The sequence below is a fragment of the Sylvia atricapilla genome, chromosome Z, assembly GCF_009819655.1.
Source record: "Sylvia atricapilla isolate bSylAtr1 chromosome Z, bSylAtr1.pri, whole genome shotgun sequence".
Lineage (NCBI taxonomy): Eukaryota > Metazoa > Chordata > Aves > Passeriformes > Sylviidae > Sylvia > Sylvia atricapilla.
The window spans coordinates 81,213,569-81,239,666 of NC_089174.1; the positions used below are offsets into that span (position 1 = coordinate 81,213,569).

Sequence of the window (26,098 nt, forward strand, 5' to 3'; positions counted from 1 at the left end):
GAGACTTCCTAGAGTACATAAATTTGGTGACTAGAAGAGAAGCAATGACAGGATGGGCAAATACTGAAAAACAGCAATCAGTTTTCTGTGAGCTAAAGAAAGGACTGTATCATCTGGCAAAGCTGGGAGGACCTTGGATTTCATTTTTGTGTCCTATACTGTAATCACTTGGCCCTCAGAGGGGCCTGTGCAGTCACTACACCAGGTAGCACTTGTAAGTACTTGGCTTGGAAGGCAGGAGTGGAGGAGAACCTTTGCATGGTATGACTGTGCTATATCCAGTTTTCTTCTTGATTTGTAGCAGCACAGGGGTAGCTATTCACTACATAAGCATATATGCATTTTATTTATATAATTTCTACAAGTGCTTTATCGAGTTAGCTTCTTTTAGTGCTTTGGCAGCTAAATTATTCAGTACTAAATAAATTAATTCTTCTCTTAATCCTGGCAATAAGGGGTAATTCCTGCTCTCAGGTGTGCTGGCTGTTCAAGACTAGTGCCCAAAACTCCATAGTGTTTTACTTGTCCATTCACATGCAAGAAGTAAGGGAGGCTTTCAGTTTGGCTGGAGGTAACCCTTGGCTCCACAGGCAGCCACAGCTTTGAGGCAGTGAACGTCCTGATGTTGTGTCTTCTCCTGCTGCACCTCTGCTGGGAGCCCAGAACTCTCCCTTGCTGCAGAGGCTGGGAGCTGAAACTGAGCACTGGCCACATCACCCCATCCCTCTTCTGGCCAGGGATGCAGCCCCCAGTCAGTATTGGCATCAGGCCCCTCACAAGTGGCTGCCTTTCTCAGGCCATGGACTTTGACACAGGGCTGCCATTATATACCTGTTACTCTGGAATGACCCAACATATTTTCCATATAGGTCAGGTTGTTTTCTATGGTTAGCTAGATCTCTCCAGTGTAAACATGAATATATTTCTTAGCTTTGAGGGGGACAGAAGAATCACACCAAAGCCAGTAAGAGAGCTGGAGGGCTGAAAGAGGAGTTGCTCCTGCTGAAATCACTGCCTGCTGCCAAATCTCCCTTCCTATTTGTAACACCAGCTGTAGTAAAATCTCAGAGCAGGCCTGTTAAAGTTTTGTGACACAAAGCCACTGTAAAGGGAGGAGATGTTGAAAAATATGTTACCATACATAAATATGGATTTGCTATGCACATTTCCAGAGATGGCTGTACAGGGTGTATGGTGTGCTAAACACACTTTTTCTGTGCTGCCTTTGAAAGTGATTTTCCTAACTGAAATGACAAAATTTAGCACAAATTTATGAGGTGAGGCAATGAATGGACCAAAGAAGAATATGCTATTCCAGACCAAGGTGACTGCTTAATTTGTTAATTGATTGAGCAGAGGGCACCTGGTGTGCACAGGGCAGAACGGTTGGCACTGTCCCCCATCAGGTGCAAGCTGCAGCTGCGAGGAGTCCCAAGGGGCTGATGGCAAGGGCTTCTCCTTGTGGGTGAGAACTGAGCTTGCTCAGGGTCAGAGCTCCTGGGCTGTGTCCAACACGCCACTGCTTCACCTTTCCCCCACGGCATGGGGACGGCGTGTCCGTACAGCAGTGGTGCCTCTCCCATTGTCCCTGCTCCACAGGTGGGTGCTGTGCAGTGGGGCACGGTGTGCAGCTGGCACCTCCTGGTTTACATTTGTTACAGTCACCTTGACACCTGCCTGGGTGGTTCCTCTCTTAATTTTTAGAGTGCAAAACCCCTACAACAGAATGGGAATGAGGTGGTGCTCCTCTCTCTCTAAAGCAGTGCTCTGGGTGGGTTTTTGCATGAGAGCTTTTGATGCAGAACCATGTCCTTGAGCAATCCATGCAGTCCAAATCAGGGCATACTTGAACAGAAGAACATAAACTCTGAGAAGATGTTTTCATTAGGTGGTACATTTCTGAGTGATAGAAGTGGTAACATACCTGAATAAGTATAATTTGTTCACTGACTAAAGTTTGTCCCTCTCTGAAAGTTTTCATCCTTCAGATAATTATGGAAAAATGGAGAAAGTGGCTGTACATATGCAACTGTAGTAATAATTCAGGTTCTGGTTTTGACTTAGTATAAACTGTAAACGGTTACAAATTATTTTAAAAAGCAGTTGACAAAAATAGCACATGAGTTCCAACAGGACGTTAGACTGCTTTCTGCTTGCAGACAACACATTAACATGTTGTGTATTTTCTCTGAAGGAAGTAGAAATTCGAAACAAAGACCTGGAAGGACAGCTGTCTGATCTAGAGCAACGTCTGGAGAAAAGTCAGAATGAGCAAGAAGCTTTTCGCAATAACTTGAAGACACTTTTAGAAATTCTTGATGGAAAAATATTTGAACTAACAGAATTACGAGATAACTTGGCCAAACTAATAGAGTGTAGTTAAAAAAATGGGATTTCAGTGCCAATCAGCTTAAAGATGCACTGTCTCTCTTCATAGAACTGTGTTGGGCTCTGCATCAAAGTTGCACAAAATTAGAAAATGCTCCTCTGAGAGGGATTGTTTTAAATTTGACTTACAATTCAATGTAAAATTTAGAACTCAGCTTGTAGCCAGTTGAAGAAAAAAAAATAAAAAAAGAACTTGAATTACAAATTACCTCCTTTTACAGTATTGGCCACAGATAACTTGAAAGATATTAACAATAATTGAATGCAATTCTTTTCTAATCATCAGTGATGGATGAATTAGCAGTGTCCCAGGACACACTCCATTTTGTGACAGATACAATATAGTTTATTGGCTATTTTATTTAAGATATTTAAATGCTGTGTTTTGTGCAAGAACTTAGTGATGACAGCCCTGTATTTTGTTGTTCTTAATAATTTCTCAGGATATGTTGCACTGTGGAGAAGCAGTGCTGGAACAAATTTATTCTTGCCAGGAATGAGAGAGAGTCGCATCTTTAATTGAAACAAATTTACTATAACTACTTGTATAAACTTCTTCCTTTTGGTTTTTTTGGGGTTGGTTGGCTGGTTGGTTTTTTGGTTTTTTTTGTTGTTTTTTTTTTTTTTTTAAATAGCTATACATATATACTGGAAGATACTGTATTTCGTTATGGAGCTTACTTTGGTGTTCTACAATATTGTCCAATGTAAGGTTTAGTTTTTCATATGAATCCCATGTAATTACAGTGAGATAGTATCTTCCACTTAACTAAATTTTGAAGCCAACCAGTGATAGAAGGTGAGTCCCATAGGAAAAAAAAAATCCAACCTCCCCCCAAACTCCCTAAGAATTTTAAATGTAAATTTTAAATTTGACCTGCGCAGATAACAAGGAATGGCCAGTTGTTTGTTGTCTGGCCTTGATACTTATACTGAATGTTCAATTTGCTGTTAACCTGTTCTGCAGGACACTTTTTCAGAATGTGACATGAAACAGAGGTTCTGTGAATAATGGCTTACGGGGAGCACTGTTCTGTTACAGATTCATTAAGGGCACAGAGGTGCCGCAAGGGATTGTTTGTACACTGAACGTGTCTAGCCAAAAAGGCTGTTTCTTGAAGTTTTGTTGTCATAGCGAATTGAACTGAAGACATGTTTACTCTTTTATGGGTCTTCATATCACACCTTTATCAAAACTACACCAGGCAATATTCTGAACTGTTAATTAAGTGTTTAAAAACAGGACATTGAATTCAATTATCCTCAGTGAGCAGGTTTTAAAGTTGTTTTGATGTAATTTTAACAGACTTTTGGCAAACACACATTTCTTAATATAATAGATTTATTTAAAAAAACCCAACTCTTTGAAAGGTAAGCCAATTGTCATGTGTCTTGCATCACAGTGCATTCTTGCCATAAATTGCTTGTAATGCTGAAGAGGGCTTTTTTAAAATGTATGAATGAGTGTCAGACCTCACAGTTGAAAGATGCACGAACCTTTGTTTGCTCCCCAAATTAATTTGAATGTTAAACATGAAATCTAGCTGCTTATGAAATTTGTAGAACACAGTTTTCTTCACTTAGAGACTGATATTCAAAACTAGAAAAGATAAGTTTGTTTTCATGTATGTACTGTGTGTATATACCATATAATACACACGGGTTGTCATTTATATTGGAAAGACATGCTTTATTTCTAAAATACCTTTTTCCTTTCCCTTAACTGGTGATTTATCAGGTCTCCCCTGACTAGTCAGGGAAGTGGCTTAGGTTAAATGCTAAAACTGTCATGTATTATATGGTATGTAATATACACAATGTTTACGCTTTCTCCATATTTTTTAGGGTATTTTCTCACATTTATTAAAGGGGTGGGGGGAGCTTGTTTCATTGTGCTACTGGTTGAAAACTTTGTGGTGAGCTACATGTTAATCATTCAGGGGATTTTAGACAGTGGTGTGTATATCTTCATCAGGTCCATATGAGCAGATACAGCCAGTTTTTAATTTTCCTGGGGATATTTGGGCCTGATTCTCCTGTCACTTGTGCTGCTGTAAACCAGATGTGTCCTTGATGTGATGTCAGCAACATTCCGTTGGCATAACATCCATGGAAGTGCAAGGAGAATTTGGCCTGCTAATGCTCAGTGGACATAATAAAGATGAAGAAAGAATAAAAAATCATTATGATGGAATAAATGTAATATTATTTTTAATGATATTATTATTGACATTTTTAAAGATATGATGTCACATGTGTGGGGAAAATAGTGGACAGAAATATTCCACTTAAATTTTGTGAATATGTGTGGTACATGAGCATTTCTATGTATAAGTACACACACATATGTATATACAGAACATGGAAAAATTTAGATGTGCACATTTTTAATATTTTCCTATTGAAATTAAATTTAAAATTGGAAATTGATATTTGAGAATTTCTTTTTCTCATAGAATAGATAAGCTTCATTTCTTTTTTTTAAATAATACAATTACTGAGGGCTGCACCTTTGAATTCCCAAATAGTTGCCAAACATAAATATGGGATGAGGTGAACATACGTGCACATATAAATAAAATCCTATGTCTAAGACTATTTTTAATGCTTATGTACAGTAGGCAAGTGTTTAGAAATTGTGATCTAAAGTTCATATTTAGGTGGCTATACCTACTGTAGCCTCTTCACTTCTGTTTTAACGTAAAGGTTTTCCCATTTGAAACGTTGCTGTCCCAGAGATGAGTACTGTACATTGTATCTATCTTTAATGAAACTATGGGAATATGTATACAAGAAAACAGTGTTCAGTACTATAGCCTGAAAACATGACCGTGAACTTGCACTGGAGGGGAGAGCAGTCACTTTGTGTATAATTTATTACGTGGCAACTACAATATTGGTAAAAAAAACAAAAACAAAAACAAGCGCAAACAAAAGAATTACCATAAGCTTCACAGAAATACAGAAATAGAAAAAAAAAAGAGAGAGAGATAAAATAAATCAAACCCACACTTTTTTATTTTGAAATACACTTGCTGTTCTCTGGAGAATGTATTATTGGGGGTTTTTTTGTTTTTTTTTTTCTTAAATCTTTTTCAAGTATGTGCAAGCGATAGCAGCAGCTACCTTAATCTTTCAGGTGCTACTGGATTTTGCATTAGTGTGTTATGTTGTGAAATCCTGACTTTGACATAAAAGATTTTTGTAAGTATATCCCCGTCTGGATAGCTAGTTTTTGGAGTGTATTGTTCATAATCCATATGCCTCAATGATCCAGAAATTGCATTTTTCTATGTGGACAAAGTAAAACGTGTGAATTAAACTGTCCATTATAAACTGGAAGTTCCTTTTCCTGGCCAATATATCCAGGAAATAGGAGAACAAAATGAACTGATAATGCAGAAATGCGGTTATAAGGTCTCTAAGAAAATACATTTTCAGGTAAAATACAAACAAACAAACAAATAAATAAATAAAGGGCTAAACCAGTTGTTATACAAATAAGTATCATTTAACGCTATCGGTGGCATTCCCAGGATAAGTCCTTTAAAGAAAAACCTAGAATTAGCAATGCATCAATTAAAGATTAATATTTTGGGATATGTCTTTTTAGTTGTCAGTTGTGAAAGGTTTCTGATTTCTGCTCATTTTTCTACCAGTTGGGGATTGACTTCAGGTTTGTCTTCAATAAGAGGCTAAACCTCATTTCATTCTATCATCTTATATATTCTGTACTGAAGTGGCTTCTGAACAGCACTCTGTGAACACTGCATTCAAAAGTCAAAATCAAAGCCATTTTTCAGAAATACTGCATGAAGAGAGGAATGGAAAACTGTGCAGACCTTAATTCTCTGCAGAGCTGCAGGTATCAGTAAAAGTACTTAACTTGGTTAATTGCAAAAATCTTAAGGCCAAAGATAGATCTAATTAGAGGTTAGATCTGGGTGTCAGAAGACAATTAAAAAATACCATCAAGAAACTCCATCCCAATGTGTTCAGTCTCAGTAACTGAACTTGCCAGTTAAGTGCACACCTGTACATTGGGGTTTCTTCTTCAGAAAATGGACCTGACTCTGCTAAGCAATGTTCAAATTGTCTTGTTTACATTTTCTTAGTAATGCTGCATTTGTGCACTACCTCTGAACAGTGCTAAGCAGAGACCACATCACAGAATAACACACATTATTTGAAATCTCTGGTTTTCCTTAGCAGCCTTAGTTCCTCGTTTTACTTCAGACAAGATGAATGAATTTTCCCCGTTTTGTTAAACGTTTTGGAACAATGAGCGGAATTTTGTGTTAGAGCCCAGAGTCAGTTCAGCTCAAGTCCACTCTTCTGGCCATGTTGAGCCAGAAATCAGGTGTGAGTCTAAATGTCACAATACCTCTAGATACTACAGACAAAAATGGGTTTTCACACCATAAAGGTCTCATAGCTTGCCCGCCACAACCTCTCAGGGACCTGTAGCGGCCAGTTCTGCTTCTGCACTGCTGGCAGCTCATCGTAGGACCAAAGAAACACAATATACCTACTTTCCCCCTCATTGCTGGGTCTCGTATAAGCAGAGCTCAGATGCAACAATGGATCTGGGAATCCTTAGTATATTCAGAACAGGCATTGGAATAAAAGTTACTATCAAAGGTGTTTTAAATTCGGGGTGGGTGGGGAAAACACAGATTTAAAAAAGATTCCCTAGTGTGGAACCCTAGTGTAGCTGTAAAATAGGTGAGAATGATTTGCATAGGGAATGACAAACCACCTGAAAGGATCTCACTTGGGTGCTCACATCATGGTTACAATGAGCACACTTGGCTTGCCCCAAAACTTCAGTCTTGATTGCTAGAGGCTTCCCAAGGTCAGCACTGGGGGTGTGTTTCATGAACGCAGCTGAAGTCCTGACAGCCTGCAAACCCCATGTTCTTTCAGTCTTTTACCTTCACTACTCTAGAGTTTTGATACCAATATTAGCCATTGGTGCTCCCCATTTTCTGCTGCCATCAGTTCCTATCACCTGTGATGTTTGTGTAATGGAATTCTGAGCTGGGTTTGGGGTTTTTTCTTTCTTTCTTTTAACTTGGAAGTAGTTTCCAAACTTGTTCCCTGTTTTGGGGATTCTTATCTGCTCTCATCCAAGCCTCATCTCACTGCATGGATCCAGCAGTGTGTCAGCTGCTTCTGCTTCCATTAGATTGAGAATAGCAACATAGACTTTTCCTTGGAAGAGAACTTGCATTTCTGTGACTGTGGTAATTCTTGAAGAAGAAGGATTTTTTCCCAGTAGATCAAGAAGGAGGGCAGAACTAAAGACCTTCACAAACAATACCATGCAACCAGGTGCTAAGGGGAGAGGAAGAGCTACACTGACAAGGTATGTGTAAATATAATCTGTGTGTGTGGATTTCCTCCTGTTGAATTAAATATGGTCATGCAGATACTTGCAGTAAGGGAACAAGACCTTTGAAATTCTCCGAGTCTGGCTTGTATTTTGTTAAATGATCAGTGGAATTGTCTCAAAACAAAAGAAATACGAAGCAAAATGACCTTGTACTTGCCTGCAGGAGAAAGATCATAGCCCTTACCTATGGATGAAAATTTAAACATTAAATCTACTTTTTCCACATCTGAATATATGGTTATTTTTGTATTTCCAGGCATTTTGTTTCTCAGGAATCCACAGCAATGGGAACCAGAAATCTATCAGTGTAAGGTACAGCTCTCTTTGACTTTCACTTAGTGAGAGGAGCCAGAGTAGAAGTAGGTAGCTGAGTGCCTCAAGTAGTATTTCACATGAGCATCCTACATCTAGTCCCTGCTGCACAGCTTCACTGCTGCTTCAAAACTGTAGCTCTGTCATTACCAGTCTAGAGCCCTTTTTTGCTCCAGAGCATTTTGCACATTCAGAGTTTTGCTCGCAGGGGGAGAAAAGGGGAAATTTCATTCTGTGTATCTTAAAGAAGCAGAGTAATGTGTTGATTTTATATAAGCTGAATTTCCCCACCTCTCAGAAAAGAAATTATGAAAGCTTTATTTGAGGTGGTTATTGTTACCTTTTGAACCTACCAGTCAAAACTTTCATTATCCTCTATTTCTTGGATTTTTCCTTCTGTTCCTTTTGCATTGTTCCTTTGTGTTCTTTTCTCTTGCATAACATGGAACAACCAAACATATACAGTCAATGTAAGTCCTAAACTGCTTATGGAATGAGAAACATAAATATTCAGTGTCAAGCCCACCTGGCAGGGACATCAGTAACCCAAAAAATCCCAAAATCAACCCACACAAAATATGCCTGTGGGTATGAGGTGCTGACAGCTGTGCATGAAGCCTCAATGAAGAAGCATGGGGGATATTCTAAACAAGCATTACTGAGGCATGCTACTAGGAAGTACCTTGAATCAGAGCTGTCTAAATGACAGCAATGCAAGTACTTTCAGAAGACATGAGTTTTCATGCTCTTCACCAATGATGATGACTGTATTGCACAAATAGAAAATACCTGTAAGGCACATATAACTCCTCAAGTCAAAGTGCAAAAATGTGCTAGGATTGGCACCAAAAGTTCCCATCAAGCTAGAGGATTTCTGTCATCAGCTAGGATAGGTTCATTTGCAAATGAATTATAGCTGCACTGGAAATCTCCATGAGAGAATGAGTACAAAGACAAGAACAGCTCTCTGTACTTGTCAGGCTGGGAAATTCAGTTGTGGGACTGGACTAGCAGGTTGAGCAGGTGGCAAACAGTGCTGTCGTTTCAGAGGGGTTTAAAGGAATTTTGACACTTGGACAAAATTGCAGTGTTGAAGCTGTGGCAAGGGCACATGTATCTAAAATCCAGAAGGGGGTAAGGCCTCACAGAGCACAGCACTGGACAGCCCTGTGACTGAGCCAGCAGCTGGACTGGAACTGCTGATGTGTCCAAACACAGAATCGCCTCTCTAAACCTGGCAATCAGGATGGGTCACTTACAGGAAAAGAATAAACTGATTCACCAGCCTTTGTGACTGGTTTTACAGCTCAGCAATAGCTGTGGATATAGGCTGATGGAATTTGCCAGAACATTTCAAGTCTCTCTTTTGAGGGGCTGCACCAGAGGAGGGGGCGAACTACTAGAGGCAATTGTAAGCTGACCTCCGCAGCCCCCACAAGCACAGTGCTGGGTCTTACACAGAATAAACGCTGGCATACAGCACTTGGAAAATAACTGGTGACAGTGGCATATCAAGGGATCAGGCCTTGGCCTCAAGGGATCAGCTGGAAGGTCTTGACAGATTTAAGTGAAGAAATTCTCATTTACAGTATTTCAGGGTAATTTTTTTATTATTATTTTTACTGAGATAGCTTGCTATTGCAATGACACATTGATGGGTTAACAGAAGACACTGTAGTGTTCCCTTGGGGAACAGCTAGGCTCCTTCCACTGGGAAGGGAGCAGAAGCTAAAGTTTGCATTCAAGCACTTAGCCAAGCTGGTCCTACTGGCAGTACCAAGTGCTTCCTTATTCAGAAGCATCCCTGCAACCTTGAGGATCCACCAAGGACTGTAGCAAATTCATTCATCTGGGCAGGGATTCTGTAGTTTTCTCAGGCAGCTAATGGCTGGGAGCAGAACCCAGGTTTATCCCAGATGGCTGACAGTGCAGGTTCCATAAATGCTGTCTGGGACACGAAGTTTCTGATCAAAGTTTCTTACTGCAGATAGAGATTAAAAGTGAATACTTGAAGGGCTGGGGTTTTCTGCAAAATGGGACCTAGCACTAACTTGGAAATGTAACTGCTTTTGAGTATTTAAATATAATACCTGTTAGTTTCTACACAAGCAAAGCATGCCCTGGTAGGCAACGTGTGGCTCACATTTTCCCTGAATATAGCCCAAGTAGACAACTTCATTTTTGGTGTTTTTTTTGTTTGGTTTGGTTGGTTTTTTTAAAGAGCAACAAATCTGATCTCCTAAACAGAGATTTGCTTCAACTAACGCAACCTTTGACTAAGGCCAATTTCTGCACTCCTCTGATCTTTTCCCAGAATGGCTTAATGACAACAGGCACCCTCCAAGTACACTCAGGTTTTGTGACCTGGTCTGTTGGCCACATGCACTGATGGAATGGCCCATGAACGGCCAACAGCCCGACTCACTGAGCACAGCTGGACTTAGAGCTGAGTGACAGAGCAGGTATGGGCGTGCCAGGGACACATAAAACACTGTTGCAAAGCGGGGGAAAAATTTGCTCCTACAGTGGTGCTGGGCAGGGGGAGAAGAACCTTATGTTTCAACTTTGCCATTAAGAGAAGCCTTTTCAGCAGCAGAAACCTTTAGGAAACCATGTCAGGAATGACAAAGATATATGTATGCCATCAACAAAAGTATAGGATGTGTGATTTTTTTTATATATATTAAAAATATTATAATGCCAATTCAAGACTTTTTTTTTTTTTTTTTTTTAACATGTCATTAGAGACCAAGAGCAGAGTGCAGTGGTTTCTCTGTCAAATTGTTTTCACAGGACTTTATCCACTTCAACAGTAATTTTATTCACGGCAAGTGCATGTGGGGGGAAATGGCCATACTTTTATGGTGCTTCAAAAGAAGTTGATTCATAAATGTCTGTTATGGTGTTTAAATTGTGCTTTTAACATGCATGGCAATTTGAGCATGCACTGATGATTTTGTATGCTAAGAACTCAGTTACACTCTTACTGATATTGAATGGGATTAAAATAAAGTACTGAGGAAGAAAAAGTATAGTTAATATAGTGCTTTGTATGAATTGCATGATTCTTCAATCTTCCTTATTCCTGTGACTTCTAAATGGTAATGGACAGAGGGAATACGATGCTAACTAGAAAAGCTGTTAAGATGAAACAATGAAGTAAACAGTGACTTTTGTTTGAAAGACTATGAATGTGCTTAGTCTTATGTAAGCAATGTGGGGTGAGACGTCTCAGAGAAGTCAAGAAGCCTGCTGCATTCCACGGTGAGGAAAGAGTGACAAGAAAGCAGCGCAGATGATTTGCCCGGGGCACAAGTATCTCCAACAAACATCCCACAAACAGCACAAAACTACAGTAGGAATAAAGGGGTAAGACAGCAGATACAGTGTGAATGTGAATATAACTTTTTTTTTGGTTTAGGTTCTTGTTTTCCCTAAGTTTTGGTTTAATAATGATGAGCAAAAGTGAACCCCAGCAACAACACAGGCAGCAGCTTTAACAGCACAGAGAGTAATCTGTGACTGTTTTTATCCACCAGCCCTTCCTGTGGAGGCAACAGTTCCAGGGAGATGTGCTGTCTTTGAGCTGATGAAAATCTGGACAGTGAGCTTGGCTGTGGTGAAGATTTGCACAAAGTTTAGTGAAAGTAATAAGAGGCTGAGACTCTTAGTGCAAAGGGGGAAAGGACAGAAAGGCTTCTCCATGGGATCAGTTCTGCAGGATGGAGAGTTGGACAGAGACTTGGAGCACCTCTGTGAGCAAGGTAGGTTACATGGTGATGATGCTGAAGCTTCTTGGCAACAACTCTGGGATGGTTTTCTGCTGAAGGGCAGTTGTGTATGCAAAGTTAAATGGCTGACATGGTACATCTAAGGTTTAAGATGCCATTTTATCCATTTTTACAGACATTATAACCTTCCTTTACAGATGGTAAAAACACAGTGGCACAACTCTGTAAAAGTAGATTTAGACAGTGATCTGTGACATGAGCATAAAGCTCCAGCTGTGGTGGTGGCAGTGACATGCTGATGCCTTGCTGATCCCAAGATTCAGAGATTTAGATTAGATTTAGCTTCCTGTAAGCTCCCTCCTATGGCAGGAAGAATGAAGCCTACAAAATAGGCTTCTTTCTCCCTATGATGGGAAGCAGCACTATGAAAAGGAAACTTCTGAGAAAAGGACCAGTTCATAAGTTTTGGAAAACAGCATCTGTCAAGCACACCTTCCATTTTACTTCTTTCCCCTGTACCTACTGCCTCTGTTGAGCATTAAGTGGTGGAACAGAGACAAACCCTGCATGTATCAGTAGCTCCCTATTTCAATCAGTAGTTCCCTATTTCAGAGGCACTGTGGCCCACTGAATATTTATTTACAATATACCTTTGACTTACATCTGACATGTAACAAGAAGGAAAGAAAAAAAATTATGGTTCTACATATCTTTCATCTGTGTTGTACAAACAAGAGGCCTTACTCTGCATGGCATGCCACTACCTTTCATCTGCCTAGAGATACATTCACTCATCTGCAATCCTGATGCATACACTAAATTCACTTCCAACCTGCATGGATACTGTAGAGAGTTATAAAAAAACATCTACTTATCGACTGAAGCCAATGCCATGCAGAACCAGCTGATGGAGCACTGCAGAGCCAAACCTGTGCAGGCACACACACCAAGGTCACTCACTGCCAGAGCTTTAGGAACAGACGTCAGACACAAATGTAACACTCTTCTCTCTTAAATCGGCAACTATCAAAGAACTGATTATTTCAAAACACATTTCCTACTTGTTCTACATGTTCTGCCACAACCCAAATTAAGGGTCATTATTACCTGGCATGAAAAACACTAGGAAACCAAAGCCAGAGGAGCCTTGAATTTTGCAACACAGATTTACACTGCAAATACAAAGTTGGTTTCATGTTGCTTTAAGAAATGTCCTTTTCCTTGTTTTCTCAGGACTGTAATGGCACTAAAAAGCTCCTATTCTAGAAATACACTGGTTTTTTGTTTCCTCATGTTAAAGAATCAGCTAGAAATAGAACCTATTTGAACTACACAAAAAACACAGAAGCAAAAGAGAAAGGAGATACAATAAAAAGATACCTCTTTTCCAAGACTCATATCTACATAAATAGTAATACAAAATGGCTAGAGGAATGAAAGGAAGGACTTACCCACAGATATCTAGGAACTCTAGTAAGTCTAATAAGCGTGCTAAACTCTTAACATTTCTGTATTTAAACTTTTACTCTTTTTCATAGAGTGTTTCTGCCTTTTGACCAAGAGACGGAAGATGGGTGTGATTTATAATCACACACAACTATCCTACATCATTTAGGAGTAAAGTTCTTCTATAATACCTAACCTGCTCATGTGGCTTCATTTACAAAGATGTTACCTAAATACAAATATTCCATGCTGCAACACAGCTTAGATGCAACCACCTACCACTAAACAATGACAGGGAATTGGAGGAGTTGCAAAAATAACAATGGGAACTGAAATAAATTAGGTCTGAATTTGGTTTTTGTGGGAACCAAATTGTATAAAAAAATACTTTTTTAATGCTAGTACATAATCAAAGTTAAAGCCAAGACAGTGATCAAATAAATATCCTTTAATAAAGAAAAGAGGAATAATTTTAAAGCACCAAAACTGTGAGTATGATGTTACATTGCATGTACAATAAGGTGAATGAATGCAGTACTTTGCGTACAGGTTTAAATTTCCGAATCATGATAATAAAACCCCATGAAATACAGAGCAATTAACTTGCATTGCAGAAAAGCTGCACTAACGAAAAAAGACCAAGAAGCAGACAATTAAAACTTTTTTTAGTTTCTAGGTATTGCTAGAAATGTTTGTTTAGTTCTTAACCTTTTTTTAAAACATACTTGTGCTTAATACTTAATAATTTTGAGCATTTTCAGGCATAGTAAATTTGCAGAGTTGTTTACAATAAAATAAGCATTTAATATGTCCTTTTGAATATAATGGAATTAAAGAACTTTCTTAAAGCCAAGCACAATGTGCTAGTAGTGTCTGAGTCTAATGATAATATTGCACAAAGCTAGTGAATGGAAATTTTGTTTTCATTATTTCTTATTTATTCAACAGGCTTAACAAAGAAGTTAGTTTTATTAAGCTTCACTGGCTTCATTCACGTAAGACAACTTGTAGCCATCTGTATTTCTTTAGCTTTTGTTTTATGATGATGCATTTGTATACACTTAAAATGAAGTTCAAAACATACAGCAACAGCAACAACACGCTGGAAGATGTTAAGTGAATATCCCCAATACCCAACACCTATTTACCAATTCAAAAGTCAAACCTATGTTTATACTCTGAAAATCAAGCCAGTTTATGGCAAACTTATTCCTGGATAGGTGACGATCTCTGGAATAAAGTCTCTGCAGAGTTTGGACTATATGCACCAAAACAGTCTTCATCCTTTCTACTTGTTTCCAATGGACAAACTACTGGTTAAGGAGCTTTAGATAATGCTCTACACATTAATATTAAAAACTCAGTAGAATAAAATTCATTTCTTGGTCATTTTCCATATTAGAGGTACAGAGCATTCACATTTGAGAATGGAAAGATGACCTTTTCTGTCTTATTCTGAAGCTCTGAGCCACAGAATATAGAAGACCTGAATCACAATAAAAATACATAAATGTCAGGCTGCAGATTCACCACAGCCAGAGCTGTGAGTTTTGGATTAACAGTCAAACTGAACGGGAAGTACAAAGACCCATATATGCAAACAGCCCCTCCCACAAATATACTGGCATGCCCGCCCTCCCTCCCTTGACCCTCCTAAAAATTCTAAGTATTTATGTATTAGGCAGCAATTAAATATAAATTCACTTTGTAGGAAAACTTAAATTACAGTATATTTATAGGTTAAAAACAGCCATTGTGTTGATAGCATTGATAGCAGTATGTTGATGTGCTTATTACACCAAAGAGCAATTTGCAGTCAAGTTTAGGATGACCTACTGTCTGTCAGCTCCAAGAGGACTGAAATCATGCAACATGCTCTCCCAGTAAGGTGCTTCTGTTACTCTTTTCTTTGCAAGAAGCTTTGCTTGTTCTTAACATTAATTCTGTAGTGCGAAACATCAACAACATATTGTCCATGCTTATGAAATCATTACCAGAAATACATCTAGGTAATTTAATTACATAAGCATTACAATGAAAATAAAATCTGATTACACGCATGAGCAAACTTGATTTACAAATTACACTCCTGAAATTCAGTGCAACAAATGGAATAAGGGTAACATTAACCAATAAAGTTTCTGCCTCCTCTTCTCAATAAGTTGCATCTTCAATAATGCATCTATCATTACTTTATTATTAAACAGTACAGAATATAGTGCTTATACTCAAAATGATTCTTTACAAATAATGTCATGAAGTATGTTGAGTTCTATCCCCAATTCAGTCACAAAAGAACACAATATATAATCATACTAATTTATTTTACAAGTGTCTGGTGTAGAATGCAGACTGTCAGATTTAAAATAAAAAAACAGGCAAAACTTAAAAGTGATGTTTGAGAAAAATAAAAAAGCCTTCATCTACCCTAGACAGATAACTAACATGAAAATACAGTAAAGTGAGTAAGACTATTGGTCATTTGTAAAGGATCTGGAACCTCCATGAATGAGAACATGAAGTTCTTGTTGATACAAATTCCATTTCTGAACAAGGCTATTGCTGTTTACCTTATATTTTGGTTATTTTAGTAGAAACTGAGTATTTAGTTTCTTGTTCCCACTCATAAAAGACTTTCCAGTCCTTACACAATAAGCATTTGTACAATAAACATTATGCATTCCAAATCTTTACTTCACTGTATCAGTTACACCATAGTAAAACTTTAAATTTGGAAAAAGAAAGAATATTCTAAAAATTGAAAAGGCCCAAAACCTGACAAACTACTTAAGATAAATAACTAGCAACAGAACAACGCAGCCACAACAATAAAATGAAAAAATATCAATAGGCAGGTCTTTTCATGGAGGCTCCTTGCGCATGTTTACGTGTTTTTCCTTAGTGATGCTTGCCAAGATTTCTCACGGACCAACACAATTACAGCTTTTCTCAGCTGTGGTGGAACTCACCTCAGCGCAGGACTGTCATAATTTCCCTAAGTCTCTTGTAAATATACTAAACTGTCCCCATTTTCTGCGGTAGCCATCCCACTGGAAAATTCCACATGGCAGAGGATGGTACCTTTTCTGCATTAGCCTGTGTACACTACATATGCACAATTTTATATCAAAGTGAAAATTATGTGAAATTGTGACATCTAGTGACTCACGGAGATTTAAATTCAGATTTTTTTTCTTTTTTTTTTTTCTTTTGAGCAGGATGTGGAAAAATACCCCATTCATTTTCCACACAGAAGATGGCAGTTTTGAACTGATTTATACTGCAATGCTCAGCGTAACAACTACTTTTTGTGTGCCCATAAAATACATGCTCATATGAGAACTCCATTTCTATTGAGACTAAGCTAATACAGAAATCTAAGATTTCAGCTAAATATGAAACAGATTAAGAAGACTAATTTTATCAATCATGCACACATTTTTCAAGGCAAAGATGACAGATCACATGGCATATGAAACATATCTGAAAACTGTAGTACAGTACAGCATGGAGCTATTTAGATAACAACACAGTGGTAAACTGCAGACCAACGTGTTGTGCAAGGGAACCACTGCACAAATACTTTAAAATTACACTATTCCTCAGCTTGAAATTTTGCTAGTGTTCTGTATGCATACTCCAAGGAATGAAACTGCAGGCTGGAAAATAGGAAAAAAAATTAACACAGAAGTTGCTTGTTCACCACTGTTAATTTAGCACTAAGTTTCAGATGAAACGTATAATGTGAATTACCATTCTACATCATAGTTCTGGTTTTGTGCTACAGCCAAAAAAATTATTTGATTACCTTGGTTTTAATGTGTGGTGTGTGACTGAAAATACAAACAAACACAGAACAACAGAGCTGACGGTATACGCAGTGTCGAATGATTATGATGATCCTTGAAACTGCTGCTATTGCTGCATGAACACAGCATCAGACAGCTTACAACCATACCATGTAACACAGAATTCAGAGAATATGCTTAAGAAAAAAGCATCATGTAGTTTTAGGCCTGTGGAAAGCCAGTATCAGGTGTTTCACACAACTGAAAAACAGAGACCTGGCAACTAACACAGCAAAATTTATATAATTCTACAGTAACACTGCTCGCAGGTGCTTTGAAAATCAATGTTCACTAACTTTATAAGTAAGGCAACATGGTTAAGAAAATCCTCTCGAGATGTTTGACAGAGCTTTACTTTTTGGACAGCCACAGCAAAACATCTTCAATAGACTGAAGGGTCCCAGAGCTGAGGTTCCTTTTGATTACACAGCCTATTGCTAAGGTAAGGTTTCCTGCTCCTCTCTCTGTAAGTAAACGGCAAGACGTGAAATCCCCTGTTATAAATGTTAACACAGTACGTGTTCCATTACACGACAGCAGCAATGAGTAACTCCACTTAAAAGAACCCAGATCCCCATATAGTAGTTTATCTGTCAAAAGAGGAACAGTGAATGGACCACACAACACAAAGGACAGGGACTGTGTATTTCTCAAACACAGTGTATGTTACGCTAGGAAAAACAAAATGCTAGTGAATATTCAGCTTTCCTAGAAGTTTAATGGGTTGATTTTTAATACCACATGAGGTTTTTAGGTGGTACAAGGCTACTTGTATCTCTGTATTGACATACCTCTTGGTACTGTGGTATTGTAAGGTAGCTGCCTGCAGCCATTAGTTATGAGGTTTAGGACTACTCCTAAGTATTCACTGCAGAGGAAGTTGTAACTCTCCTTTAGAAATAAAACAGTCAGAATCAAAAGAAACATTTTTAAGCCACTAGGCTTTTGGGTATGAAATACAAACATTTTTGCAGCCGCTAAAGGGAATGATGAAAACCAGCAAGAACAGCATGATTTTCACAACTGAATTAATTATCAGTATGCTTAAGTGCTTTGATCTTTTTTAAAGAGGGCTGCTTAGACTAATCAAAAGCCATTTTAAAACAAAAGAGAAAAATATTTTTAAGTATGAAATTACAAAATATTGCTTCTTATAACAAATGATAAAAGTATAACTAACTTGGTTCAGCATAGCTAAATATTATTTTAAAAAAGCATGAAAATGTCTACTTTAAAAAGATGTCAGACTAAAAATGACCTTCTAAAAAGGTGCTGCAGTATGTCTTGCTAAATGTATCATGATGGAAACAAACACATTCTTGAATATGTACTGAATTCAACTCAATTCTCATTGTGCTGTGGTCACTTGTTGCTTTTTATACTGACATGCTTCTTCAAGCCAAGAAGAAAAAAAGTCTTAGTTGCATGTTACTGAATTTCAGCTACTGTAGTGCAACTAGGAATTCTCCTTCTGGAATATCAGATTTCTACACAGCAAGCTTCTCTGCAGGGAGCCATTTAGTTGAATTTTCAAGCACATGAGATATTCAGTGCAGTGAAGGGGCCATTTTATAGCTGGTTTGGAACCCCAAAGTTACTCTAACAGCAAGTAGCCTCCCAACTCAAAATGCCCCCCTCACTTAACTGGCCATACATTACTAACGCAAATATAAAAAGTGCTTAAGAATCGGGCATTCTTGATAGTATAAAATGCACATCTAAACAACTTAGCTTTCTGCCCAAACCAGAATTTGTTTGAACAAGTAAAGAAAAAAGTGACCTGAAATTAATGTTTCAGGCCATTTTTTTCTATGTACTGAGTTATTTGCCAAAGAAAGACTATTTCTTTGCCAAAGAAAGCCTCCTGTGGAATTGATGGTCATAACTGCTGGCTCTGAATTCTCAGAAATGCAGAAGAAAAGTAATCTTCAACTGGGGTTTCTTTTCGCACGTTGGTGGCTGTCAAGCACCTGTTTGGGAAGAAAGAAAAAGGAACATCTGAAAAGCTAAATGGCTGTACAAATATTCTCCAAATATTCTCTGATCAACACATTAGGCAATTCTAACATGCAATATACAGAGCAGTGCGTACTGAGCAAAGATTATCTTTGCTCCCAGTGTAATGACACAGTGACCCTGGAGCCAGAACACACATATGACCAGATCTTTTTTTTTTTTTTTTTTTTTTTTTTTTTTTCCTTCTGGTATTACTGGCAGTTAACACAGATTAGAGGCCCAAAATACTGGATTAGGAGACTATGGAGAACAAAAGGTTGCCTGTTATATGTTACTTTGTCCACCCCTGACAGGAACTCAAGTTCTGCATTACTTATAGTACTCTAAGTGTACTAAGGTGATTTATGTGCATTATGATGTACTCATAGACAGATATTCTCAGGATACTGTTGATAACCAGAAATCTCTTGGATTTTTTTATACAGAAGCTACTACATATTTATACTACTTGCCCAGCTACTTCAATATATGCCTCAGTATCTTTTTATATGGTTCAGAGTGTCTGTCTGGAAAGAATTGCTCTTAAAAAGGTTAATCATAACCTTTCACAGAAGTTAACTCACAGAGCAGACAATACAAGAGATTACTAGATCTCCTGCAAGAATTAGTTACTATTAGTTTTGTTTTCAAACTTCAATAATTAATGAAACCACTTCACTGAGCACTGCTAATACTCCCTTCACTTACATCAAGGAACTTTCTGGCACTTAATAAATATATATCACTGTATCAGATTTAGCTTTCATTCTGTAAGGCAAATAATTGCATTACATTTAGCCTATACAAATGTATGTATAATTAAGCATAATTCATATAAAATGTGTGCCAACCTAAAATCTCTATGCTACTGATTTTGGCATATGTAGAGCCTACAAGTTAAAAACCAGTAGGTCAATCTTAAAGCATGATATTAAGTGGATAACCTTACAGTAAAAAACACAAGCTTGCTATTTCTACAACAGATTTTCATTATTTTACTCTTGTATGATGAATGCTAGTAAACCAGTCTGTATCTTCAAGCAGGTATGCTCATCTATATGGAAATTATTTATTCAGTTGAGTTTTTCAAGGGCTTTGTCTCAATCTCTGCTCTCTCAAATTATTTCATGTGCTTGGATAGTAAGGGCCTTGCTTGTTTTTTCTGAGCTGTTAGTATAGCTATTTCTGAGCTATTTTCTGAGCTATTCTGTACAACCATTTTCAATCTAAACTGTTACGTGTTAAATAACTTCACCTAATGAAAACAGGGTTGTTTTCGTAATAAAATATGACATTGTTAAGAGAAAGCAAGTCCCAGATATGTTAAGAACAAGAAGCACATACTCCTAACACTGAATCCTGTTTTTAGGTCCAAGTAATTTCACTTGGTCCAAGGACTTCAGCAGGATGTAGTCTAGTAAAAAGGAGAAAACAACCAGGGACTGTTGTCCTGGTTATGTCCCAAACATAATCATGTGTGGCAGTGATTTTCAGCCTGCATTCAGAGCTTTTATGGAGCTGTGAATAGCAGAGGAAAACATATATTTATAATACATTTATATTGTGTGGCAATGACAATGGAAGCAAAAATTGCAAGCAAAATTCTAAATAGTCAGACATATTTACTAAAATCAAAGTCAAATCACAAAGTTTAGATTTGATCCGTTATCTAGGAAATTAGAATAATTGCACTAAGGAAGCCAAGTTCTTTGCAAGACATGTCTTTTCTTATAGCTGTCACTTGATTTCTGAAGGGCTGTGGTAGTGGGAGTTTTCAGTATGCAAGAATAGAAAGAAACTTCTTTCTAACATGAAAGCAAAATTATTTTCACTTGGAGTTTCAGCAAGAGTTAAGCACATCTCCACTCCTAGAGTTTCAACTCCAAAACTCAGTATATTTGACATGGAATGGAAGAAGCAAGCCCTAATTAAGCTGTGTGAAATCATTAGGGTAGCCAATAGATAGTTCATGAAGAATAGAAGGCAGCATTTATTTTCCTTTTCAAAAATTTAAAATATTATAATTTGAAAATATCATGCCAATGCAACAGATTTCATAACCAGTATTTCATAACCACAAGAACATTCAGCAGATGATGTGCTAAGTCAGAATCAGTTTTTAAACAGCTGTAGCACTTTACCAACAGTCATTCTCCAGCTATGGTAACAACTACCAAGGGTAGAAATGCTGGATTGTGAACATTCAAAAACGTTATCTTTTTTCCACTGTTAACTGTGTTGCAAGGATTGCAAATATTTGTCTTCCATTCTGTTGAAATAGCCTTTCTAAATATATTTTTAATTTCTTTACAGATTGTCATACCTCTGGTTTTTCAAATTTTAGGTTTAGCGGGAACCTTCCCATGTCAGTAACAGAAGAGAGCCACAAGAGAGAAGTGCTCTATGCTGCTGCAGTCACAAATCTCTTTGTGCTACTGATGTGTGGAACTGACAGTGGTCAGAACATGGATTCTTAGGCTCCAGGCAGTGCCTTGAAGCCTGTGGGAAAGCCAAGGACAGAACTCTCTCAGTCTGGCCTGGGAAATCATACGGAGGAACCAAAAACCATCTTGTACATATCCTCCTCCCAACAGCTGGTGTTTTTCCAACTCACTGGTAGAGATGTCTACAAAAAGGTGGTGCCCTAAAGGACCAATCCTCTCCATTTTACCAAAACACTGTATAAAAAGAATCTGTCTCTCAATGAACTTTGCTATAATTCCTTCCAAAGGAATTGGAGCTCCGTGTATCATTACTCGGCCATCTTGAATCGTACCCATACTGATGCAGTATTTAAATTATTTTGACAACTGATCTCTTGCCAATTTTTGGTTTGTTCTGAAATCATTAATTTCATCTGATGAAGTCCGATATCTGTACTTTCAGGCACAGTAGCTTAGTATTAAAGCAAGTTAATGGAATTCATATGACAAGCAAAAGTATAAATTGTATTTGTATATTTACTGTTTATAGCTTGGAAATTCAATTAAGTAAGTGATTTCAGAGACTGAAACCAAGCCGTCAAGAAGTCAGTCACTCAGGGCAAAACCATGAGATTTCAATCTGCTGAGCATTCAGACCTAACTGTCCCTCACTTAGAAGTTACTCAGTCTGAAATTATATGACATGCCCCATTTTTACAAGGCTAGGAATAATTAGAAAGTAAGTATAAGGTGCATCCAAGAGTGATTGTGCTGCTTTTTAAACTTTTTTTGTAAACTAGGACCTGTCCCTTCAAATTTACTAAATAAAATACAGCTTTTTTGAGGAGAAGTCCTGTCAATAATCAACAGAAGTACTGGAAGAATAAAAGGCTAACATACTGTCTAAAAAAGAGTTTCCTTATAATAAACCTTAAATTCTTTGAAAAGTCAGTGATACTCAATTCATATGTGCATGTTTTACCACACTGGAAGTCAATTTAGTCACATTCCTACTAAGTTTCCTAGAATGCACAACCTGAGGCTTAGCTGCTACTGTTATAAAAAAAAACTGTTGCAGAAATATTTTCTTTAAATGTGGCTTAATTACAGGTTAGTTTTCCCAGTCTGTGCAAGGCAAACTCTCCTCTTCATCCTCTGACTCAGGTGATGCTTCCTTAATCCTTCGCAATGCTTCATGGATGCTCCTTGTCAGAGGGTCAGTATCAGGCAGAATTGTAAAGGATTCTCTCAAAACATCTTTCTGTACTTTCTTCAGTTTCACCCCTTTCCTGATCTGTGCCAAGATGTTATTGCTATCATCTTCATCAGGAAAAGGAGGGAGACTTCTCTGCTCAACTTTTCTCAAGTGAAAGCTGCCACGTTTCAGGGAAGCCAGCACTTCATCCATCGGGGAACTCACTGCAGCAAACCAAAAGACCTTCAGTACTATTTTCACTAAATTTTATCAGTCTTAATTTTTATTTCTTACAGACCAAAAAGTACCTGCATACTATTAATGCGACAGCCCCATACTATAAGTATAATGGTAGCTTCAATACTCTTTTAGCCTCTAAATAATATTCCTTATTACCAAGTTAGAACTGGTTTATACAGACAATTGTAATTTTTGCAACCACTTAACTTCCTATCAAGAAGTAAAACTTCCTTAACAATATGGCTTTTCTGTTTGCAGCCAGGAAAATAGAATAAACTGCAAGGAATTTAACATAATGAAGGTGTTTATTGCATCATCTTTTTTTACTTCAGAACTCAGGTAACAAGTACATGTCTTAGGCACTAGACTGTGTGATCCATTCTTACCACTTGCATTTTTAGACTAATTTTACCTACTGCATAACTATTTCTACAAGCCAGCAAGGGAAGCAGCAGTATGGTCAATTGCAAGATTATGCATTTTCCTGCTTCACTGGGTTCATGTATTTGTTAGCATCTAATCCCAGCAGAGTTATAAAAATTGTCTTCCTTATAATTAACAAAAAGAAAGAAGTCAGAGATAATTCCTTATGGCAAATTTTTCCTTTATCGCTAATCCTGAAACTAGTTTTCCGCAAAAATAAAAATCAGACTTTGGCTCTTTGAAGAACCAGGAGTGGGCAAGATCTTCATCCTACAGAATGCATTGTAATAAAGTAAAATAAAGTTTAAACACCTCGTATACAATAGCATGTAATTTGTGCAGCACTTCTCAATCAATACATATCCATCTTCAGTTCTTTTTTGTACACTGTACAATGTGTTTTTTAAAACCTGTTTTGCACTTAGAAATAGGCCTAGAGAAAGGCCTAGAGAAAAAAGATCCAATCAAAAGAGAGATATAAAATATACAAGACTGCACATTTGAAGGAGGAAGGACGGACTGTAAAGTCTCTGTCTGTGATACACAGACAAATTTCTGAAGCCACTTAAAAACGTGGAACATCTCAGCAGGTATAGTGCTGCTGCAGACATTAACAATATTCTTAAAAGGGATGATTGATTTGGATTTATATTTGTCATATTATGACGCATATGCGTCACACACATGAAATGCACACACAATAGGTGCTTTATACAAAATTGCAAGATAAAATGCAAGTTAGTAAAATAAACAACAGGACTACACAAAAATTACTGTTACTGTTTTGAAACAGAACACTGCATCCTCAGGTGAAACCCAGAACATCTGCAGGGCTAGCAGTATGTAGGTATGTAAATATTCTGTTCAACAGCACTTAGGTTTCTCTCTCATCTAACAGGGTATAGTGTAGACTCAATTTCACAAGTATTTCCCACTGAAGTATGCCACGCTGTCATAAAACCCCTTGTGTCTGAGTTGCCAGAATCTCTCAGCTACAAAGGATTTAGCAACTCTCCCATTAATAATAAATTAATCACAGCATACACTTTCCTACACAGCAATTCAAAAGGTGAACTGATGTATATTACAATTTTTAAATTAATAGTGGCAAATTTTAAATTAAACATGCAGAAACTAAAACAGTACCTCTCCTCCTCTGTAAACCCTCTAGATCACCAGTCTTCTTAAGCTTCTTCTTGGCACTGACTAGCTGACTGCTATCAAACAGATGTGCTGGTGGGACACCAGAAGAGTGCTGCACTCCCTTCTCCACACTCTGACGTTTAGTAAAGCTGTCACTTTTCTCTAAGGATTTGGTGGCATCTTCCTTGGAGGGCAGAGGTGGAGGCGGAGGCGGAGGTGGTGGAGGCAGAGGGGGTGGGAGCTGCTCTCCAGTAGCAGTCTCTGGTTGCAGCTGGTCACTGGTGAGTGGAGAAGTGCTAACACTGGGCAGTTCAGAGGTAACGCCATTGGGAGGCAAAGAGACATCTTGAAGTTGTTTTAGGCTTGTGGATTCCCGCACTTGCAAAGGCTGAACTGCTTTTTCCAATTCCACCTCTTCACTCTTCTCTTGGACTTGTATGGCTGCTGGCAAAGATTGAGGCTGCTCCACACTGGGCACTGAGCTGGCTGCACATTTTCTTCTTGCATGGGCCAGCCTCAGTCTGGTTGATTTCAGGATCACTTGCCCAGGGTACCGCTGAAGTGAATAAGGCATTGACAGTTATGTAAGCACATGCAATAGAATATTTTAGATTTTATGTACCCATCGTTTCTGACAAACAATTTTCATTTTGGTTTGTATATAAAACCAAAGCAAATATATCCCCAGCTTTATTAAAAAAAAAATTCATATTCTTAGTTTTTATTCTTACTTAAGCCACAATTTACGTATGATTAGTCTAGTCAGTGAAATACATGGGTTAGAATCAAACTGCATATTCAAAAGTGGTTTTCTTCTGGAAATTAAAATTCAAAATTCCCTCTTGCTTTCCTCTTCTAAACCTGGTCAATGGCTCCCTCTACAAGTGCAGGCCAATCTGACTTAATACACTGGCTTAATAATTAAGGTCAGTGTTAATACTACTGTTTTAAAAGATATATCTTGAGAACATCAAAGATTTTCAGACTTAATTTACTTCTTAAATTTGCTGCCTCTTATCAATCTTTTCATATTAGTTTCATCCATAGCCTTTTTAAAACAAAATATTAAGCTGCTTCTGAAAGACAGGTCTAATACCTTTTTCACAATTGTGGTAGGCCTAAAGCAAGAAGAGGTAACAATATTAGTATGTTAACAGAAAAAAGCTCATGAACAGTTGCTGGTTAAAAAATGTAAATTTGTTTCAATTTACAGAACTTACAGAATTCAAGAGTCTTGCAGGCTATAATGACATGAAGAGTACACTGCTGAAGAAAACAACTTTACAGCAAAGAAACTTCTCATACCCTTATTTTTTTTTAATGTATTCAACAAAAAGTTTTCACCAATACAGTCTGTTTTCTTTCACTTTCAGCCCTTTCCTTATTCTTTCCCCTTCATTCCACCTTCTATGCATTTTCTGATGCTTCCATTGAAATGAGATGGGGCAGGTACTCTAGCAAGTAGCAGGAGGGGGCCATGTCAGATGACAATGCCCTTTGTGGGAAGTACTGTTTAGATTATACTTCTCAGGAACATTTGCCAAGTATCTTGTCACAAG

At 37.8% G+C, this 26,098-nt stretch overlaps 2 protein-coding genes across 2 annotated transcripts in view; one reads left to right on the forward strand and one right to left on the reverse strand.

The window, feature by feature from the left end:
- HOMER1 (homer scaffold protein 1) overlaps positions 1 to 2,656 on the forward strand; it is an 85,570-nt gene extending 82,914 nt beyond the window's left edge. The window contains exon 9 of the mRNA XM_066338894.1: positions 2,195 to 2,656. Within this exon, the coding sequence (XP_066194991.1) occupies positions 2,195 to 2,383 (189 nt within the window). The 3' untranslated portion in view covers positions 2,384 to 2,656. The remainder of the gene's footprint in view (positions 1 to 2,194) is intronic.
- Positions 2,657 to 13,705: 11,049 nt separating this feature from the next.
- JMY (junction mediating and regulatory protein, p53 cofactor) overlaps positions 13,706 to 26,098 on the reverse strand; it is a 64,386-nt gene continuing 51,993 nt past the window's right edge. The window contains exons 9-11 of the mRNA XM_066338713.1: positions 24,543 to 25,095; positions 22,647 to 22,957; positions 13,706 to 19,090 (exon numbers count right to left, since the gene is read on the reverse strand). Coding sequence (XP_066194810.1) covers positions 22,650 to 22,957; positions 24,543 to 25,095 — 861 coding nt within the window. The 3' untranslated portion in view covers positions 13,706 to 19,090; positions 22,647 to 22,649. The remainder of the gene's footprint in view (positions 19,091 to 22,646; positions 22,958 to 24,542; positions 25,096 to 26,098) is intronic.